This window comes from Phyllostomus discolor, chromosome 9, assembly GCF_004126475.2.
Source record: "Phyllostomus discolor isolate MPI-MPIP mPhyDis1 chromosome 9, mPhyDis1.pri.v3, whole genome shotgun sequence".
Taxonomy (NCBI): domain Eukaryota; kingdom Metazoa; phylum Chordata; class Mammalia; order Chiroptera; family Phyllostomidae; genus Phyllostomus; species Phyllostomus discolor.
The window spans coordinates 75,551,620-75,572,433 of record NC_040911.2 but is presented as its reverse complement, the minus strand read 5'-3'; the positions used below and the strand labels follow the sequence as shown (position 1 = coordinate 75,572,433).

At 39.0% G+C, this 20,814-nt stretch overlaps 1 protein-coding gene across 5 annotated transcripts in view; it reads left to right on the top strand.

The window, feature by feature from the left end:
* The window catches only part of SNAP25 (synaptosome associated protein 25), a 79,131-nt gene that overhangs the window by 35,731 nt on the left and 22,586 nt on the right, over window positions 1–20,814 (top strand). For all 5 annotated transcript variants that reach the window (XM_028523938.2, XM_028523940.2, XM_028523941.2 and 2 more), the window contains exons 2-3: window positions 14,302–14,437; window positions 16,228–16,269. In XM_028523938.2, coding sequence (XP_028379739.1) covers window positions 14,366–14,437; window positions 16,228–16,269 — 114 coding nt within the window. In that variant the 5' untranslated portion in view covers window positions 14,302–14,365. The remainder of the gene's footprint in view (window positions 1–14,301; window positions 14,438–16,227; window positions 16,270–20,814) is intronic.

The following is a 20,814-nucleotide window of genomic DNA, read 5'->3' as shown; positions in this document are numbered from 1 at the left end:
ACAACTGTAATAGCATAATCAATAAATTGTAATTTAAAAAGAGAATCACCTAAAGAACTTTAAAATATATTGGTGTCTGGGACCCATTCTCAGAGATTCTCATTGATTTGGCCTGGGATGTTGCGAGGGCATCTGGATTATTTTTCAAGTTTCCCAAGAGATTTTAATGTGCTGCACCCCACCCCCGATTTGAAAACCATGAGAATGAGGTTTGTTTAAACTCATCTTCACTAAGCACACCAGGAGAAGCATGAATATCCACTCAGCTTTCCCAAACAAAAATTCACCTGGTGGCTGTTAAAAAATTTCATGGTAACATGTGTCCAAGGAAAATCTCATCTGTTTCTGTTATGATGGAAAATTATCCAAAACTTGGAAATAAAGCAAAAAGCCTGGATACATGTCTAAGGGATCCATCCAAGGATGACATAATTTTGTTTGTTTTTCAACTATTCACTTTTTATCAGACTCCAGACTCTATGAATTTCATGTTTGTTAACTTGGAGATTTTTGTGTGCTAAAAACTTAAATGTTTCCTGTCTAGTAGAAAACTATAAAAGTTACAAGGTGGGGCTTTTTTCCCTAGAAGATATTAACCAGCTTTATATCTAATTTAGCAATCTCATTCCAGCATTATTATATATGAATTTTCTTTGAACCAGCTTTATCACTTGTTGGTTTCCTATGTAATAAGTTAAATAAATCTTTGACATGGGTTCACTGTATATTTTTACAAGTCATGTTTTTAACTTTTTTGAAATTGTACCTTGAAACTATCCACGATCAAATGCGTTCAGTGATAGAAGTGCACATCGGGCACTCAAAATGAGTGGAGATTTATCCAGCATGATCATCTTACCATATGGCCAGAAAGCTTCCTCTTTCTGATGTTCTCAATACATGCTCTCTGTGTGGTTTGTAAAATTCCCCAGGCCCTCTGTGCACAAAGTCTAATCCAAAGTGCTTTTAAATCCACTCCATATCAATGGTAGTGAATGCCAAATTGAGTAACTGAAGAAGCCAGATTTATACACTGAGGTAGTTGCAGTCACACTAGTTACTCATCTTCAGCAAGCAGAGATTGCTTGGGTAAATCTAATTTTACAAATCAGTCTTCTGTTTCCGTTGACATTACACAATCACTTCAGAGACACTTTAACATCAATTGGAGCTCTTCTGCCATCAGCTGGGACTCCTCATACTTTGGCTAGACTTTTTAATTTTTTTTGTTCCCAGCCTCTTTTTCAAGTATTTAATGATCTATAAAATGTTAGATTGTAAAATAGGAGCTTTGCTATTTAAGAAACCCTGCAGGGAATTCATATTTTAGAGCAAACAATTTCCTGTGAGTTTCCCAGCTTAACTATTTATTAAGTTGGTATATGGTGATTTGTTTGGAGTGGAGTTGTGTCTGTAGGTCCTGGTTGCTTCAATGAGAGGCCTAGAAGAACTGTTATCTAATGCCAAAAATATTATCTCCACAAAAGTGAAATGTAAGTCCAGGATGAATGCCTGTGTCGTTTGATATGAGATTATTAGAGTAATCTGAGAAATAATGTTAGGTTGGCATTTTTTTTTGGCTCTCTCACCTCTATGAAGCAGACTTTGCAAGTGAGTCACCAAGTTCCTGAGAGTTTGTCCACTTAGGAAATATTCTTCTCTTGTCAAAACACAATGGATCCTTTGATATCAAGAAGCAGATGGTGGTGTTTCCCAAATGGCAAACCTTTCCCAAAAGGGACAAAAGGGTAAATTAGCTGCGTCAAAATTTTCACCTCCATGTCTGTGGACAAAGTGAATATTGAGGAGACATAAAGGATTTTCCCTTGCTACTCAAGAAATCTCAATTCCCATGGCTACAAAGAAATCATTCTTATGTGGGGACCTCAGCTTGTGGCATCAATGCCATAAACACACCTTCATTTCCTTCATAGAGCCAGGGGCCTCAGGCTTGGAAAGGAATGTACGCATTGCATGATCCAGGGTCCCTTCTCTTCACTGATTTTCAACACCAGAGGCCATTAGCCATTTTTGAAGAACAGGAACTCACTTCATCTAAGGTTTCTCACCCAGACTTTGGACAGATCTTGTCAAGGTTCTTTATTGAACCAAACTCTTATTTTCTCAAAACTTCCTCCCCATGCTGATGGTTTTGTTCCTTGGAGTCTGTTGCAGATTGTTCTCTGCCAATTTGGTGATTCTCAGTAATTATTTAGTAGATATCTACCACCCCTAGTAGTTAAAGTAGGTGACATTTATAGATCTCCTCTCCCATGACATTAAAATTAGGCATTTTGTTATAAGAAAAACAAACTTCAGGATGAATCCTTCCTTCTGTGCCAGTATTTATTAAAAATAATACACAATCTTAGTTGGACAACTTGTTCTACCAACACAAAACAGTCCCAGCTTTCTGTTCCTCTGGGCACTCTGAGAAAGCAACTTGCATAAAAGGCTTATCCAGTGAATATATAATATTATAGTGGAAGAATTAAGGTGATCTAGTAGTCAGAGCAGGTAAGACTAGAGGTTCTTAAAGTGTATTCTCTGAATCAGCAACAGGGGTATCACTTGAGAATTTCTTAAAAATGCAAACTATCAGACCCCATTCCAGAATCACTTACTGCCTCAGCAATCTGAGTTTTAATAAGCCCTCCAAGTAAGAATCAGTGAGCAAGAACATTCCCTAACCATAACAGAATGAAGGGCCAAATTTAAGCCTTAGGCCAATAGCATAGTCCTGGACGAACTATGCACACACACAGTTACACATACTCTCACACACATGCCACTAATGGTTCATGAAATGAATTTAAGAGGATGATAAAGTTTGTTTTTTCAAATTTTATTAGTTGCATTTGAAACTCATGTTTCAAACAACTTCATTCTAAGCAATACTACCTATAAAGTAATAATTTTTGTGTGCTATGTTTTCTCAATATACATTACAAATATATAAAGAATATGTACCATATTCTTTGGTACATATGGGAATATGGGGAATTCTCCTCAACCCTTTTTCCTAATGCAATGTTTGTAGATTCCTTTTAGTACCTAGTTTACAGTCATCTATACTTGATCAAATATAGCTCAAAAGCCTGGGGGAAGTCATCTCAGGCAGGGTCCCTTTGAAGCAGACCCTTAGGCAAGGATTTGTTTGCAAGTGACTTACTAAGGATGTGCTGATGGGAAAAACCAGAAGTGAGGGGGAGACACAGGACAGTGAGACAGAGAGGAAGCCAGGCAGCGGAGCAATGGCATATGAGTTCCTAGCTTTGGCATGATCCTGAGAGAACCTTTGGAGTGTCCATTATATGTGTGAAACCAGCCATATAGCAGCTTCCTTCTCACTGTTGACCTGGTCATGGGGGCACAGAGAGCATTTGTTTCAGTGAAAATGAGGGCCCTTCTGCTTGGTCGTGGATTCTGTGGTTTCATGCACTCCTGAGGAGAATCATTTTATGTAGTGCATAATGAGACTTATTTTTTGTGTGTCTGAGTGATAGTCCAACATGGATATCACTCTTCTCCCAGAAACCAAGTGAGGAATTCTCCAAAGAGACCCTTCCCTGCTCTATTCTGGGATTAATGACAGCATAGCCAACATGCAGCTTGGAAAACAAACATTTTCATCAGTCCTCTACTAGGCAAGATGGAGGAGCAGACCTGAAAGCAAAAGGCTTCTAGCCAAAGCCCCTACAGCCATCCTTAAGGGGCAGGCATTCCATTCCGACAGCCAGCCAGATGTGGCTGCTCTAACAGTAGCCCTCAGTAAATACTGGCTAAATGGATGAACCAGTTACTGTGGTTTGCTTTGACTATGAGCAGAGTAAATGGGATGAGGTTGGTTCTGCCCTTCCCTCTCTCCTGGACAGTGAGTCCTCCCTGTTTCTGCTCCAAGTAAACAATCAGGAACTGTTGTATAATACAAACCTCAGTGCTACATACCCATTTGGCCACATTTGCAAAATAGACAAAGGAAACATTGGCATTTTTGAAAAGGGGGTATTTAGGCATAATCAGTGTTGGTTGTGGCTGGCTGCACTGTTACAATTACAAGATGCCAAAGCTAGCTGCATTGAAATGCCAGGCCACCCCAAACCCAGGTCCCTAAAAAACAAAATCCAAGCCAAAGCTGCCTGTCAGCTTTTCTGTCGTTAATCCCAGAATAGCCCAGAGAATGGTTTTTTTGGAGACTTCAGACTTCCCTTCTCAAAAGAAACAAGATCAGGACTGTATCTGCTTATATATCCAAATGTACAGACATATAGTCCCATTTAGGAATGAGGTGGGATGCGGTGGTTTGGAAAATAAGTAAACCAAGCTTGAAAGGAATTGGGCTCTAATGGTGGTCAGTGCCCCCCTCAGAGACACAGAGGGTGATGATGACACTTCTGTGAGCTGGTTGAAATATCTGTCATTCAAGCTGGTTCTTAAGCCAATTTTCTTATAAAGAATGCATTTACAGTATTTTTAACATAATATACACTATGACATCAAATATTGAGAACAGCATGATGGTGACAAAGTTTGTCACCTCAGATCAAGATGGCCTCCCAAGTGCTACAGAACCATGTGCTTGCATGTCTAGATGGTTTTGACATAAGATTATCAGTTTCCCATTGATGTTTGGAAAGCCCTTAGGTCCTATGTGATGCTGCACACAAATTCTCCCATTCTGGGGGCATAAGAAGGACCCATGGTTATTGTTAAGAATGCAGATTTCAGCCCCACCTTCATATATCTCTTTCTATAGGTGGTGTGCTTGGGTGTCTGCATTTTAACAAGCAACTAAAAAGCTTTTGATGCAAGGAAACCTCACACCATACTACTGAGAAGCTCTGGTATGAGCACTTGTGATTTATCCATGAACCAGATAATGGGCATAAAATGGATGTAAGGTAGTAAATCAGTCATTCATGGGCCATTTATTTTTCATATTTGAAAGATAATCTTTTGATTCAAGCATGAAAGTTATTAAAACCAGTAGTGCCCACTATGAAAAGAGAAGAAGGTTGAATTTCATGCATAAGAATGTTCAAAATAGAAGAGCAGGGAGCCAAGTCCAGCCCACACTTTAAAGGTCTTATACAACCACAGACACAGCAGATTTAAGAAATGGCATTTTTAACAATAGAAGTGTAAATAGAACCTTACTATATGTTATCTGCTGAAATTATTCCTTGCTCTGGACCTTAGGTTAACACTAAAATTTGCATCCTTATTCTCAGAGGAAGAAGAATTTATCAGGACAATCAGTAGAGTCTCCAATACTCAAAGTCCTCATTATTTTCTCCCTTTTGAGCTCTAATGATCTTAAACTGGTCTTAGCCTTCACAAACTGTTATTTGGGGGAAGTGGAAAATCTCCAGGGTGCTTTTCCTGATAAGCATCTTCCTCTTGTTTCCTGAATGAAAGACTTTGTTTCATGGAAATCAGCTAGTGAGTCCACCAGTCCCCGTCAGAGTGTAGGACACTGTTGCAAGACAGTCAGAGCTCATGGCCCATAGAGCTTTCAGTCTGCTTGGGTTGCAAATGCTGCTGGCAAGTCTGTAGGTCTTTAATAAACTTTTGTTGAATGGGCAACATGAACTAATTAATGGCAGGCTGTGCAGCAGAGGATGTTATAGGCACAGAGTCAAGCTCCCCAACATGAGACACTCAGCCTTTTCCACTGACCAGCCCTGTGATCTTGTTTCATTATCGAGTCAAGTTGTACCTCATTCTTTTCATGCTTATTGTGGAGATAATGTGGTTTAGAGCAGCACGTAAACTTCTGATGCTTGGTGATCTTGTGCAGTAGGTGATCTGACCTGATCCAGTAGGTGTGCAGCAGAGCCTCAGCTCCCAGGTGAGGCTGATGCTGCTGATTTGGTTTTGAGTAACAAAGGTTTGGGGATCTAAATAAACCCCCTAATTTTATATAAAGTTCCTGGTTTGATTGCTATCACATGACAAGCTCTCAATAAATGACTATCATTGTGCCTAATATTTTGACAAGTTATGTGACATAGACTGTTGGAACAAATGCAGCAGATTTTTCTTAGTTGAGAAAGGCTGCTACAAACCTGGGGTGAATTCCTATTATTCAGAATAGAAAATTCTCCCAATGCACTTGAGGAATCTTTGGGGCTTGTCTCAGCAGCTGTCACTGTGCTTCACTATTCCCTTCGAATAGGCACTTTGGGCCTTACAATTCCGTTAACTTCAAGGAGAGATTTCGTTCAGTGAAAATAAAGCATTAAACACATCCTTGATCACATATCATTACAGTTGGGGAAAGAGATGATTAGCCCCTGCCTCCAAATATCCAAGTGCTGGCTCCTTCTGGAAGGTGAGGATGAAAACCCAGAGAAAGTGGGTCACTTCCCCACTGTTAGATTCTGAGCCATGAGGCAAATGAGAGCTCCCACAGTGCAAAGGGGTAATACTGGTTTGTTGCTGTTGTTTTGGCTTTGTTTTTACAAAGATAAAAGGGATAGGTCTAAGAAGTATATTCCTATTCCTTGAGTTTGACCAAAGCTGTAACATAACATAGTGAAATGGAGTATACAGGTGCAATACTAATCTTTAATATTGATAAAAGCTACAATCCACTGTGAAAAAGTAGCAATTATGGGATATTTGAGAGTGTGTGTGTATGATTTTGCAGCTGCAAAGTGTAAAAAGCAAAAATAGGCTGAAATATAAAAAGAAAGTGAAAAAGCTACAGTTACTATGGGTGATTTGAATACACAGAAATCAATAAATCAAGTTGACTCAAGATTTAATGGGACTTGAATAATAAACCTTCCTTTTAAGCCTGACTTGATGTAGGTAGGTAGCTAGATAGAGTCAAAGATAGAATAGACTTCCTTTTCAAATACATGTTAAACATTCTCAGAAATTGGTCATGTGTTAAGGTACAAAGGAAATCTCACCAATTTCAAATAGCAAAAATCACATGGGTCACTTTCACTGACCATAAAAATAAAATTCCCAAACAAAAAATGTGTATTATTTCATTACAAAAAGTGTATTATTTAAATTTTAAAATTGTACATTCAAATAACTCTTCAATTCCAGAGGGAATAAAAATGAAATTTAAAGCTAGTTAGAAATAAATAACAGAAACTGTACTATATTCCAAAACCTATAGGATAGGGCCACAGTAACACAGAGAGGATAATTTATAGCAATAAGTATACTGTACCCAAAACAAGAAAAATGCAAAATAAATTAATCTTTTGTTAATTCAAGAAGATAAAAAGGAACAACACATGATTTATCTTAGGAAGAAAATAGAAGTAGGCCCTGGCTGGCATAGCTCAGTGGATTGAGCACGGGCTGCGAACCAAAGTGTTGCAGGTTTGATTCCCAGTCAGGGTACATGCCTGGGTTGCAGGCCATGACCCCCAGCAACAGCACATTGATGTTTCTCTCTTTCTCTCTTTCTCACTCCCTTCCCTCTCTAAAAATAAATAAATAAAATCTTAAAAAAAAGAAAATAGAAGTAAAAATAAAAATGAACACAAGGGGGAAAGAACTGGAGATTAGAAACATAGGTGGAGATGATAAATAATATCAAATGCTGGGATATACTGAGATGTTCCTGTCAAAACACTCCATATTATTTTTCAATATGTAAATGAAATTACAAGTAAAATATTTCCAATTTTTAATTAAAAGACAAAATATCCACAAGATGTGCTTTGAGAAAAATATGCTTTGAAAATGACCTAAATTCCTGATCTGAAATTCATCTGTGTGTCAGTAGTTACCTCTAAGCTTATTTCCTAGTCTACAGAGTGGGAATGGTAATAATACACACACCTGTGTCATATAACGTTTATGTATGTTGTTATATGAAAAGACTTAAAGTAGTGCCTGGCAAAGAGTAAGCCCTCAATAAGTCTTGGTATAAATTTTTATTAATAATTAAGAAGAATTGTCCCACATATAAAGTTCCTTTGTTCTTCTTTGGGCTTTGTTGAATATAGTGAGCCTTTAATAAACTTTTGCTAAATTTTACTGAGTGTTTAATGAGCTTTTATTGAATTCCACCAGCAGTGTGGACAGGAGATGTCCCCTGCAGAAGCTTCATTAGAGTAAGCGGTGTGGGGAGATTTCAAGGTGTAGATTTCAGCTCTCTGTGATAATTCAGCCAATAGGTGTTGAAATATGTAAGTGTGTTGGTTTATTTTATTAGTTAAAAAGTGAAACATGGAGAGAATTATACCTTTTCCAAGACTTTCTTGCCCTATGATGCTTGGACTAATGGCCATTGTTCTCAGCAAAGTAGCCATCTAGGTCTACGCCCCCCTGGTATATCAAAAACACATGCTCTTCTCCTCTGCCTAGGTCTTAACTCATATTTGAGTTCAGACTCTGCATTGAGAAAGCAGTCTTAACCTAATTCATGTAAATGGATAAGCCCCTTGATAAGGGAGAAAGGGTCGTCTCCAGAATCCATCTGACCTGTGTCCATTGTGGGTCTCAATAAATGTGCATGCAACCTTAGAAAATGAAGAGCTTTACAGATTACACTTGACATCAAGGAGTAACTGAAACCTGCTGACTTTGTACCACATACCTCAATATGACAGACCCTCAGAGGATTCTGTGTCTGATACAAACCGTCCAGTGCTGCAACTAGGGCTGAGATCCTTCATTTGCAGATGGTCATAGAAATTAGGAATCTTTGTAAGAGCTGTGTGAGTACCCCAGAACCTAGCAATTAATCACATGGATTAAATATGATTTGCAGTCCTAAAGCCCTATAGGAATTATCTATCAAAGGCAAATTCATGTATATATTTTATGCCTTGGATCACTTCTCGTTTACAACATGGTCCAAGAAACGCAAACACTGTCACAGGAAGCCCCAGGAAAAGGGAATTCTACAGTCAAATGCAGACAGAAAAAAACAAAACAAAACAAAAACATCACACATGTGTCTGTCTACAGGAAATATTTCAGTGATTTGTGGATATGAAAGACTGATGAAAAATGCTTTAAGGATTTCTGTTTAAATTTATTTAGCCTAGAGTTCAGCAAATGTTTTCTGTATAGAACCAGGGAGTAAATATTTTCAACTTTGCGGGGCATGTTGATCTTTTGTAGCCAGTCAACTCTGCCGTTAGGTACTAGACTTATCAGGGCAATCACCTCTTAAGTTATATAAATGTCTGATTACTATGCTGTACACCTGAAACTAAATAACATTAGATGTCAACTATAATTGAAAGAATAAAAATAAATTAATTGATCAAAAAAAGGAGTCATAGACAAGAAGGAAGCCAATGGGCATGTGCGTGCTCCAGATAAATTTTATTTATGGACCCTGAAACTGGGGTTTGACGTAATTTTTACGTGTACAAAGTATTCTTCTTGAGTATTTTTAACCATTTAACATATAAAAATCCACCTTTTGCTCATGACCAGTACCAAAACAGGCAGTGAGCTGGACTTGGCCTTAATTCCCTGAAGCACCCTAGTTGAGCCCACTGTTTCCCTACTCTCACCAGAGAGCCTTGTCCCCACCTCACCTGGTGACACTTGCTAACATTCCCAAAGATAGGAGCTCCTATAGGTCGGAGTCACTCAAAGTGCGGTCTGGGACCAACAGCACCAGCATCAGCTGAGAGCTAGTTAGAAATGCAGAATCTAACCCCACATCAGAGCAACTGACTCAGAGTCTCTGAGACTGGTATCCACCAATCTGTTTTAACGAGCTTCCAGAAATTCTGATGCCTGCTGAAGTTTTAGAAGCATTGCCCTAGACCACACAAGGAAAACTGCTGACTTGGGAACATTAAATGCCACCTGGAGGTGTTAGAACAGTTCATTCAGTCATTCATTCAGTAAGTCAATTAACATAAATTGAACACCTACTAGGGGCCAGACCCCAAAACACTGGTGACTTGAAATAATTAATAGAATACTGTTGGGCCCTTAATGGATGGGAGATGTCTTTCATCAGAGCCCCGGGGAATAGTTTTGAGTGGCTCTGCTTCTTATTTCCTCATTTACTCAGCATGCTTTGCTGGCTGGGGCCACACTCTCAGCTCAGGCAACACACAGGATGGGGGTTTAATGCACTAATATGAGTGAAGTGTTCCACATTGCCTAGATAATAAATGCCATTTCACTATTAACATCCTTTTAGCTACTGAAATTACCGTTAAGTGCTGTCTCTCAGAATGTTAATATGCTGGGCTTGGGTTTTGTGGGACAAGTTATCAAATACTAGCATTAGACATCCCAACAGAGGATTTGAATGTGTGTCCCATGCCTGCTGTCCCTCCATTCTTATTAGGATGGGAGATATTGTTTTCACAGCTTTGAAAGGACGTGCATCTGAAATCTGTCAGACTCATCAGCCTTCCTCCAAAATCTCAGACATGCCCCCACACTTTAGAGCAAGACACAGATATAGGAGCTTCTGGGGAAACCATGAAAACAAGAGTATTCACCACATGGCTTCTCTGCCACCTCCCCAGCTGCCCATCAATCAGCTCCTCATAGGGTTCTGTCAGTGTGAATCCAAGGGGCCCAATAACTGTTCTTCAGGTGCTGAAAATAGCAACTTTGAGAGGAAATTACCAAGGAAACACATGAGATCAGAGAGAGAGCAAGAGAGGAGAGAGAGCGTGCAAGCAAGTGAGAGCGAGCATCCATCAGCAAACAGACCTGGAGGAGTAGGAAATTGCAACAGTCTTACAGGTCTGAAAGCACACAGACTTCTGCCCTCTAATTCTCTGATCTATTAATTGGAAAGGTCAGTTGCCTGCTTAGACTGAAGGAAGAAGTTCCGCTAAGGAAACTGGCAGCAAAATACAAAGAGGGAGAAGACGAGAAGATGTTCTTGTTTGTTACTATGTAGTAATCCCATGACAGGTGCTGCTGAGGGACTGGAGGCTCAGGCACCCTGCTGGTTTCCCCGGTTTCGGACTTCCACGGGTGCTCAGCATGCCTCCTGCCCAGCAGTTAGTAAAGGAAAACTAATTAATAAGTGTTGGATTTGTTCCACTCTTGGCAAAGGATATAGGCTTATCCAGAATGAGCAAGGCTTATCAATAATAAGCCCCCACATCCTTACAAACAAGGTAGATTTGAGCTTCTTATAACATATCCCCTCAATGAGCCTGTGAGACTGGTATTATTTGCCTTGTTGAGAAAACTGAAACTCAGAGCCAGTGATAAACTTGCACAGAGTCACCCAGCATCTGAGTGCCAGAGCTCCCAGCCCAACCAGGTTTTTTGATAGCCGAGCCCTTTTCCACTCCAGGGAGCTCCAGCCGACAATCTACTCATTGTTTCCATGATCTACCATTTTATTCTGAGGGTCGATCCCAGTCACTCAGGGGACATGGGAATTGTGCTTCTGCTTATCTTAAGGTCTGGAAGTGACTTGGTGTGAGTTTATTCTAATTTCTGATTCCTAGATCCCTAATTTCTCAAGTGGAGGCCTGTATTTAAATAAAACACAAAACATTTAAACCCCTACATGAAATCATCAGTACATATTCTGGTGGCAGCCTATATTTCTAATTTCTAAAGTGGAAGCCTGTATTTAAGCAAAACACAAAACATGTAAACCTCTACATGACATCACAAGTACATACTCTGGTGGCCAGAATAGGTGTGCAAAAATTAGCATGCTTGTGGTGTGATGCCCAGTCAGTATTTTAAATGACTGCCCATAAAACTAATCTATCTTAAGCTTACTACCTTTCTTTTTAATGTCACTGGTAGAATGCAGCCCTGAAGCTCTTTTCTTCTTTTTCACTATGATTTCATATTTGATGTTTTGCCCAAGATTCACTGGGAACAAAAGAACCGTGAAATCTATTATCTCCAAAGAAGTTTTACTTTAGGATTCCTCCTACCTAGGAACTCTGAATAGTCTGTGTTACTTCACAAATATGGTAAATGTGAAAGATCCTAACAATATGTACTAAATTAGAATAGCAGAGAAATTCCACCTTAGCTGTCAAGAAAACACTGTAGCAGTGGGCCTGGGAGCTAGGGTCATAGACCTGCCCTCTGCAGCTCATGGTGAGGGCCTGCCTCTGTGAACTTTGGTTTCCTTGCCTCCCAGTGGGTATGTTCCTCATTATTTTCATTTTATTTTTGCAAAAAAAAGCTTCTCATACAAATCATAATAGCAGTAATAATAACGACAACAACAACAACAAAAACATGGTATTGCCCCAAAGCCCTAAATCTAATTTCCTCTCCCAGCTTCAGTTTTTAACGGAAGGACAAACATAACTGTGTTTTTCAGTTAGGAAATCCTGTTTCTATGAAATGCCTCCATTCCATTTTAACTTTCCTCAGGCCTTTACTAGTGCAACACCAGCTGCTATAACAAAACAAGCCCTCACATTTCAGTAGCGTAGCACAATAGAAATACACTGTCATCTTATATGAAGGTTCAGGTCTTTCTGGTCAACTATCAAGTTTCCTTCAGTCATAGATTCAGGGGGCCCAAGTTCCTGCTGTGTCATGGCCTGGCCATCCTCCAGCACCCTATTTTTCCTGGCAAAGGAGAAAGAGAGAGTGTCAAAGGAATTCTTGTTTTTGAATTGTGATCGTCTGGCAGGTACACACAGAATTTTTACTACAACTCATAAACCATTTCTAGTCACATGGCACCACCTCCTTGCAATAGGGATTAGAAATGTAATTCCCAGCTGGGAAGCCTTTTCTCAGAGACTGTGCCCTACCATGAATGGGGAAGGATAAATTCTGGTGCATGGGTGGCCTTCTTAGCCACAAGACACAAGCCCATGCCTTCTACCATTGTGCTACTCACAGAGAAGTATTTATCATTATCAAATAGTTATCTTCTTGAACTCTTCATCTGATGGCCTTTTCTGGGTACATGACTTCCTTTGGGAGGCCTGATGTGACCCATTGCACCCATGGTATGTTCCCAAATATAATTAGCTTCACACTGAATAATCTAATTTCCTTATTTCCTTCCCATCTTCCCAATTGCACTGTAGTTCTGTGACAGCAATGAATTTGCCTGTCCCATTCATCATCATATTTCTAGTGCCTAACACTATCCTGCCATATTACAGGTACTCAATAAATATTTGAGAAGGAAGGAAGCATAGGAAAAAGAATGGGAAGAAGAAAGGAAGGGGTGAAGAGTGGGGGACTGGTTAGCTTTGGAGGTAGCTCAGTCAGGCTACCTGTAATTTGTACCATAGGGGATTTCAAGAGAGTAACAGAAAAAATGGGCTGGTCACATTTCAGGGCCAAGGACCCATCCCTCTTTTAAGAAATAGTTTTCCATCCCCATATAAGTGCTCTTGGCAATCTCTGATAGAAATTTAAAAAGACTAACCCTGACCAGTGTGGCTCAGTCAGTTGGACATCATCACTCCACAAAGCAAAAAGTCACCAGTTTGATTCCCTGTCAGGGCACATGCCTAGGTTGGAGGTTTGGTCCCTGCTTGGGGCATGTATGAGAGGTAACCAATAAGTGTTTCTCTTTTGTATTGAAGTTTCTCCCCCTCTCTTTCTCCCTACTGTACCCTCTCTGAAAAGTAAACAAAAAACTAAAAATTTTTTTAAAATGAAAAAAACTAAAGATTGTCTGTCTTTTGTTTCTAACTGCCTCTAAATAAAATGGAATATTACTCAGCAATAAAAAAGAATAACTATTAATACATGCTACAATACTAATGAATCTCAAAATAATTATGTAAGTGAAAAAAGTGAGGAAAAACTAGTACATATGGTATCACTCCATTTATATAAAATTTTAGGAAATGCAAACTAATTTTCAGTAACAGAAAGCATATAAGCAGTTGTCTCAGTCTAGGGTAAGGTGTTTGGTGGTGGTGGTGGATATGTTTACTTTCTTAATTGTGGTCATGGTTCTTTGGGTGTATACATAAGTCAAAACTTCTCAGATTATACACTTCAAATATGTGAGATTTGTTGTATGCCAATTATACTTCAATAAAGCTGTTAAAAAGAAAAATAAAGAAATGTGAGATTTAAAGATACTGACCAGAACCACTTCCCTCCATCCCATCATTCCTAATTCTTGGGTGGTCTGTATCTTACAAGATACATCATAAGTAGACAGGTATCTTCCTCCATGGTAATGTTGGCAAGTATGCATTCATGGTGTCTGTTGGAGAAACAGCATAATTCTCTTGACTCCTGTTTGAGTAAAGCTTCCAGCTCAGAAGATGACTGAATCATGGAGACGGAGTATGGGCCACTTATATCTCCCATTTATGCATACCTACACATATACATATAAGCTCTTACATGTTAAAATCTGCTTCTTCCCAGGTTTTGTGGCCAAACCTACCACTGACTCCCCAGCCCAGGCGCCCAGCCACCCCCTACCACTACCATGGCCGAAGATGCAGACATGCGCAATGAGCTGGAGGAGATGCAGCGAAGAGCTGACCAGCTGGCTGATGAGGTGAGGGATGGAGAATGAGAAGGGAGTAAAAGACAGGGGAAAGGTGGGAAAAGGGCTACTTCTAATGTCTCAATTAAAATTAACACACACACACGGGGTAGTATAACTGTATTTCCTCTACACCTAAGGCCTTTGCAGACAACTATGGGTTAATTATAAAACCTACATACAAATTAATGTCTTAGCCCAAACTCTCAGCTTCCAGAAATCTAGAGAGCCAAGATCCTCTAAAATAGCTATGTCTTTGGGTGTCTTGCACCCAGTAGTGTGCTGGAGCTGGCTCAATTCTGAGAGCTGGTTGTTACATTTCCCAGAACTTTGCAACCTGGTATTAAAATTGAATTATGTAAACTAAGGATTAAATAATTGATATTAAAATCAGAGGTACTAAACACTCAAAACTCATCAATTCCTAATCATTTTACTGTATTTTACCACTATCTATGCTGTCAAATTTCTTGACATATTTTTGCTCTGTAGTGTGGAGATAGGATATAATGGTGCGTTACCAGGAATCTTCCCAAGTTCACTGTCAGTGACACCATATGTACTTACAAATCAGACAGGGTAAGAGTATTTACACTGTGGGAATCTGCAAACACTACAAATCAGAGCTGGACTCATTGTTTTGAGGATTGTCTAGTATTTGAAAACTAAAATTCTCTTCTGCAAAGCAGTCTCTTATATCATTGACAAATGAGTAAAATTTTAACATATGTCTCCATTGTTTCACTTTCCTCTTACTTATTAACATAAATTAAATTATCAACCAGGGTTCATGCCAGAAATAACTTGTTCTACCCTTACTTAGCTATGGGCACAGAGATCAGTACAAATCAACAAAAGCTGTTACGGAGAACCAGTTGGTTATGTGGAACTTCTAATAAAGAGTATTGTGTATTTTATCACTTGTAAATTTTGTGCTACTCATCATTTATAAACTTAAATCATATATATACTCATATTTTTTTCTGGAAATCCAGATGTTAAACACTTGCCAGCATACCACTGCCTACAGCCATTCTACTCCAAATAGCAGTCTGCTCACAGCTCTTCAAGGAAATGTAACATTCTTCATGTTTTGCAAAATCTCGTCCCCCAAATAAGTTCATCACTTAAAAGCATAGTTTTGAGGAGTCACACAGGCTGTTAGATTCTAGTAGTTTGAAATGGACAAAGAAAAAAGTAACAACACAGCACCTGATGACCCAGACTTCCAACTCATTTTTTTTTATCTGAGGATGAAGATATTTACTATGGTTGTCTCCTCCTATAGGCTAGTTACTTCAAATATGCTTGATTTTTTTTCACCCTAAGATGACAGCTTAATTTGTTTTGATAATAACTGCTAATTGTGTTTTTAATCTAAGAAACTCAATTTAGATTCATCTCAATTCATAATTATGTTTGTTCTTAAAATTCAGTATTCTTATTCTAGGGTGGTCAAATTAGTCCTCTGAGTATTTGAGATCATTTTTCATGCATCCTGCCCTTGCAAAATTATCCTTTCCAGATTATTTTTTCTCTGATATCCAGATCAGCTTCATATAGTTTTGATTTTATGAAGATCACCTTTAATGTAATTGCTTTAGGGAATCTTATTAGGTAGAAAGCCTGATAGGAAAGAGATTGAAAATGGGAAGAACCTTTGGGATTCAGCTACAAACAGAAAAGAATATGTGATAGTAACTCTTAGGGTTTCTGAAAAGGGAAAAATGTAGTTCTGTTTTCCCAAGACCTCTGTTCTGAATCCTGTACTTATGATGTTTATGTTTTTTTTTTAATCTTAGTCGCTGGAAAGCACCCGTCGTATGCTGCAACTGGTTGAAGAGGTAAGGATTAACTGTCGTTTATGATAAACTAATCCTTTCACTCACATATTCTTTCCTTAGACCCTACTGTCTTTCCCTAAGTCATGATCCCATTGATTCCAGGCCTAATTGAGCCTACCCAGAAGCCATATGGTAAGGGAGATGCTGCATTGAAGTTGCCAGGTAGCCATCAAAGTATCTGCTCTCCCAGCCCAGGCTGTCTTTACAATCTGAGAAGCAGAGAAGGATAGTATTTCCAAGTAAACGCTCCCATGAAATCACAAAAGATTCAATCACTTTAAACAAACCAGAGTGGTTATTAATATACAAAGGAATTATCTGCATAAAAGCCTATTTGTAGGGATTTTGATGCCCTTCAATCGCGTCTAATTTTGACACTCCCTTCTGTCTTTAGCCACATGTATGACTTTTTAAAATATGTACCCCTATAGGTATAACATTTTCAGAAATTGTTATGTTTTGAGTCAGGCACTGAAATTCATGAAATAAGAGAAATAACATAAAATTCATAAAACAAGAGGATAATTCTTTAATAAGGGGGAAATATCAAGACCAATAATGTAAACATAGAAACTCTTTTATATTCCTGACTCTGAATTGAACATCCATTGCAAGGCATGGTTAATAAATCCCAAACTATTTTTAAATGGGTAAAATAGGTCAGATAGCAATTATGGAATCAGAAGGCCATTTACCGTAAAATTCACTGATTCCAATTTGGGAGCGCAGCAGTCAACCAGGAAGAATAAATAGATTAATTGAGCTTGTCCTTTGGGAGAGATGAAGTGGGAAAAGAATGGGGTGGGTTATATTTATCTTAAATGAATGAAATAAGCCTAATAGTTTTTATTCAGTGAGATGCTATTTTAGCTATGGTTTGAAACTGATAATCAACATGTAAATGCATGTGTGGTTATCATTTTTGGAGATCTTGGAGGTTCTCTAGCAGAATAATTAAATGAGCCAACTTGCTCATGTCACTATAAATTGCTTATGCAATGACATGAACAAAAAAAAAGATAAATTTTACAATGCTGAAAGGAAGAGCGGCTGCCTTTCCCACCATAGAAACCAGCATCTCTTGTTTCTGCAACTTTAGCTTCTCATCTAGGAATGAAATATGATGGCTAAATGAGAATTGCCACAGGAGAAGTAAAGACAGGTGAAACTAGGAGCTCCCAGGACACTTGAGAAGGGCAGGGAGGTGGACTTAATAAAATCTGTTACCACTAAAAAGGACAATTTGAGTCTGTGAGATAGCACAAATTGGCACCCATAGGAGGGCAGGCTATTAAGGGACCCTCAGCAGCACAGGAAAGCAGCCTTTGCTTTCTAAATGAAGAGAAATTTTCCTTTGCTCTATCCTGGGAACCCCATTCATGCAGAAATACTTGAGGACCAAGGAGGCATATAATCTAATTCTAGAAATGCTGGAGAGGCTTTCAGGTGGATTTATTGTCCCTCAATCTGACAGCAAGTGAAAGGAACAAACATTAGTAACATTTCTGTGTGAGCTCTGATGTTGACCTGAAGGGAATCCAGAGTCCACTGACATAATTATCTTGATGCATCTTTATCATCTTCAACATAGCCTCCAAGTTCATCTTTTAAATTTTTTATTTACATGTATGTACATGTGAAGTATATTTCTAAAATAGCAGAACTATTACCAATTTGCTCACCTGAGCAATGTCAAAACACTGCCCAGAACATGGAATGAGGTGGAGCGAATGCATCAGAAGGCACGACTTTGGCCCTGGTCAGGTCAGGGCACACGCGGGTTCGGTCCCCTGTTGGGGCATGTACGAGAGGCCACAATTGATGTTTCTCTCTCACATCAGTGTCTCTCTCTCTCTCTCTCTCTCTCTCCCTTCCCCCTCTCAAAATTAAAAAACAAACCAAAAAAGTGTCACACCGCTTTAAACTGGCCCCTCACCCGTCAGGGTTATTGAGCCACAGATATTTCTTGTTTGTGTCTTCCTAAATTGCAGGCATTATCGGCCAGTTTTGAAAAGGGAGTGTCTGCTCTAATTTATTCTGACAGGAAGAAAGAATCTCAAATGCTCCATTCATTGAAGTAGGATTCTTGAATCATACATGTTTGCTTCTCTAAAGTGTTTCTTGATCAAACATGAAGTTGCATCTTAGAACAAAGAGCCAAACAAGTGGAAGCTCTCTCCTACCTCTAATAAGTGAGAGGAGGATATTAGGCTTTCCCTGCTGAGGAAATTAGGAGCAAGCCATTATTACAGTAGATTGATCTGTTCTTACTTCTTTTGGGCTTATTTTATTTTTATGGTCAAACAGCTCTTATGTCTAGGGCATTGGCTATTCAGATGATATTCTGCTTTTCAATCAAAAAAGAAATTATCTTTAAAGAGAACGAGCATTAAATATTCATCAAGGGCAGAAATGATTTGATTTGGAAATCTGAGCATTGAAATACCGGGACCTTGCCCATGATCCCAAAGTGCATCACTGCTATATAATTTGAATTGAGCAGAATATCTATTGAAATTCAGTCTCAAAGACAGGAAAGGTTACTCCTTGAATGATGTCTCCCAAAGACAAACAGTCTCACTTTCAGTGGAATGTCTGACTTCAAGCATTCTCTCATAGACTGTAGGGTATAACAGAGTTGCAGGGTACAGTCTTGTTTTTAGTAGAAGCCACCACATCAGCATTTCAAGGGTGATGTAAAGTTACACAGAGGTCAGTGGGGAAAGTTCAGAAGAGCCTAATGCCTATATAGATAAAAAGGTTAGAAATAACATAGCATTCGGTCCCCAGACTGGAGGTGGCTACTGCCTCTTTTGATGGATGCATTTCAATGAATGTGTATGGAATATCTAACTATGGGGATGGGAAGGAGATGAAAATTTATCTCATGCAGGCAAACAGCTATGAAGACAGCTCTCCAAATTCAAGGCCGTGCCTGCCTTAAGTGCATAAAGGAGACAATTACTTTTGGTGGGAGAGTCATGAATGTATCCTAAAGGAGCATTTGATGCCAGACAAAAAGATTAACTCTGCTATCACTAAATGCCATCTATACATGAATACATTGGGTTATGAAAACTCAGTCCAGGAAAAGCCACACTGTTTCAGGGGAGCTGATTCAGAAGCCTGGAGTGGTGCCTGGGGGTTCCCCAACATTTTATGGCTGTTTTAGCTTCTTTTCTTTTTATGCCAACTTATCTTTCAAGACACTTTGGCCATGAAAAGAGAACTCCCATTCCAAAGCTATAGCTGTGTCACGCCTGCCTTTCTGCTAAAATGGAAAATTCAGGCAGGGCAGCTGTTTTCTGACACGCAGATGTGGGTCTTTTGGAACTCTGGCAGTGAGAAAGCACCTGGCCTCTGCTAGTTTTGGCTCGGATGTATTGGGCTGAGGGGAAAGCATCTCAGGATGACAAAAGAAAGACTTTAGAATGTTCTACAAACATGGTTTTAGTTCCTGTGCAAGAAAGGAAAAATAAAAATTGAAGGAAAAAGAAAAACAAGGCATGGACAAAAATCGTTCACATCTCAAACTGCCCTGTTTTTAGGTATAAAATTGTCCCACCAATCTCAAATAGAAAACAAGAATTGAGCTAAGATAAAAATAGAACCACCTCCTCTCACTCTTAACTATTAAAACATAATACTCTTTAAGGAAGAGGTGAAAATGATATTCTGCCTCCCCTGAGATACTGTCCCCAGCCCTGCCCAGCTGATAGTTTCCCCAAAGAACAATTCAGTTAGTTTGATAAAAGCTGTCAGCAAAACAATGAAGCCAAATGTACATTCTTAAATTTATTGAGAACCTACTATGTGCCAGGTTCTCATCATCAAGCTTTCATCATCAAGCATATGTTAGCTCACACAATCCTTGCAGCCACCTTTCACTACTACAGTTGACCCTTGAACAATGCATGGGTTAGGTATGCCCACTTCCTGCGCTATCAAAAATTCAAGTAAAATTATAACATTTCGATCTCCATCTTACCAAGGAAGAAATGGAAGTACACACCAGTTAGGTGCCTTGCTTGACACACACAGGTACAAATAGCTAAGATGAAATTAAAGTCCAGGTCTACCTGATTCCAGAGTGTGAATTTTTATGCACAGCACATAATTTCCCGTCCACCAGCAACTCTTACAATATTTCCTTTTTTTTTAGAATTCCACAAAAAACAGAAGGATCTAAAAATAAATTAAAATAAAATAAAAGCAATTCATTCTAAACTGATTGAGATTCCATACAAATTAAGTCCTTTATCTTAATGTACTCCTTCTTGAACCCACTCTCTCCCTTGAAAATGAACTTGTAGAAGCCTTTGCATTCCATAGCTCATTTTATCCTCCTAAGAAATCTGGGAAGTGAAAGAGCACTTTTTATTCCCATCAGAGAGCTGGGAAAGCGGAGAAACAGAACAGGTGACTCTAGAGCAACAGAATTGCTCAGAGAAGCCTAGAAATCAGACTTACTTACTCCCAGATCCCTGCTCCTTCCACCTGAACAAATTGTCACAACATGAAGCATAGCTGAGAAGCCATGTATTT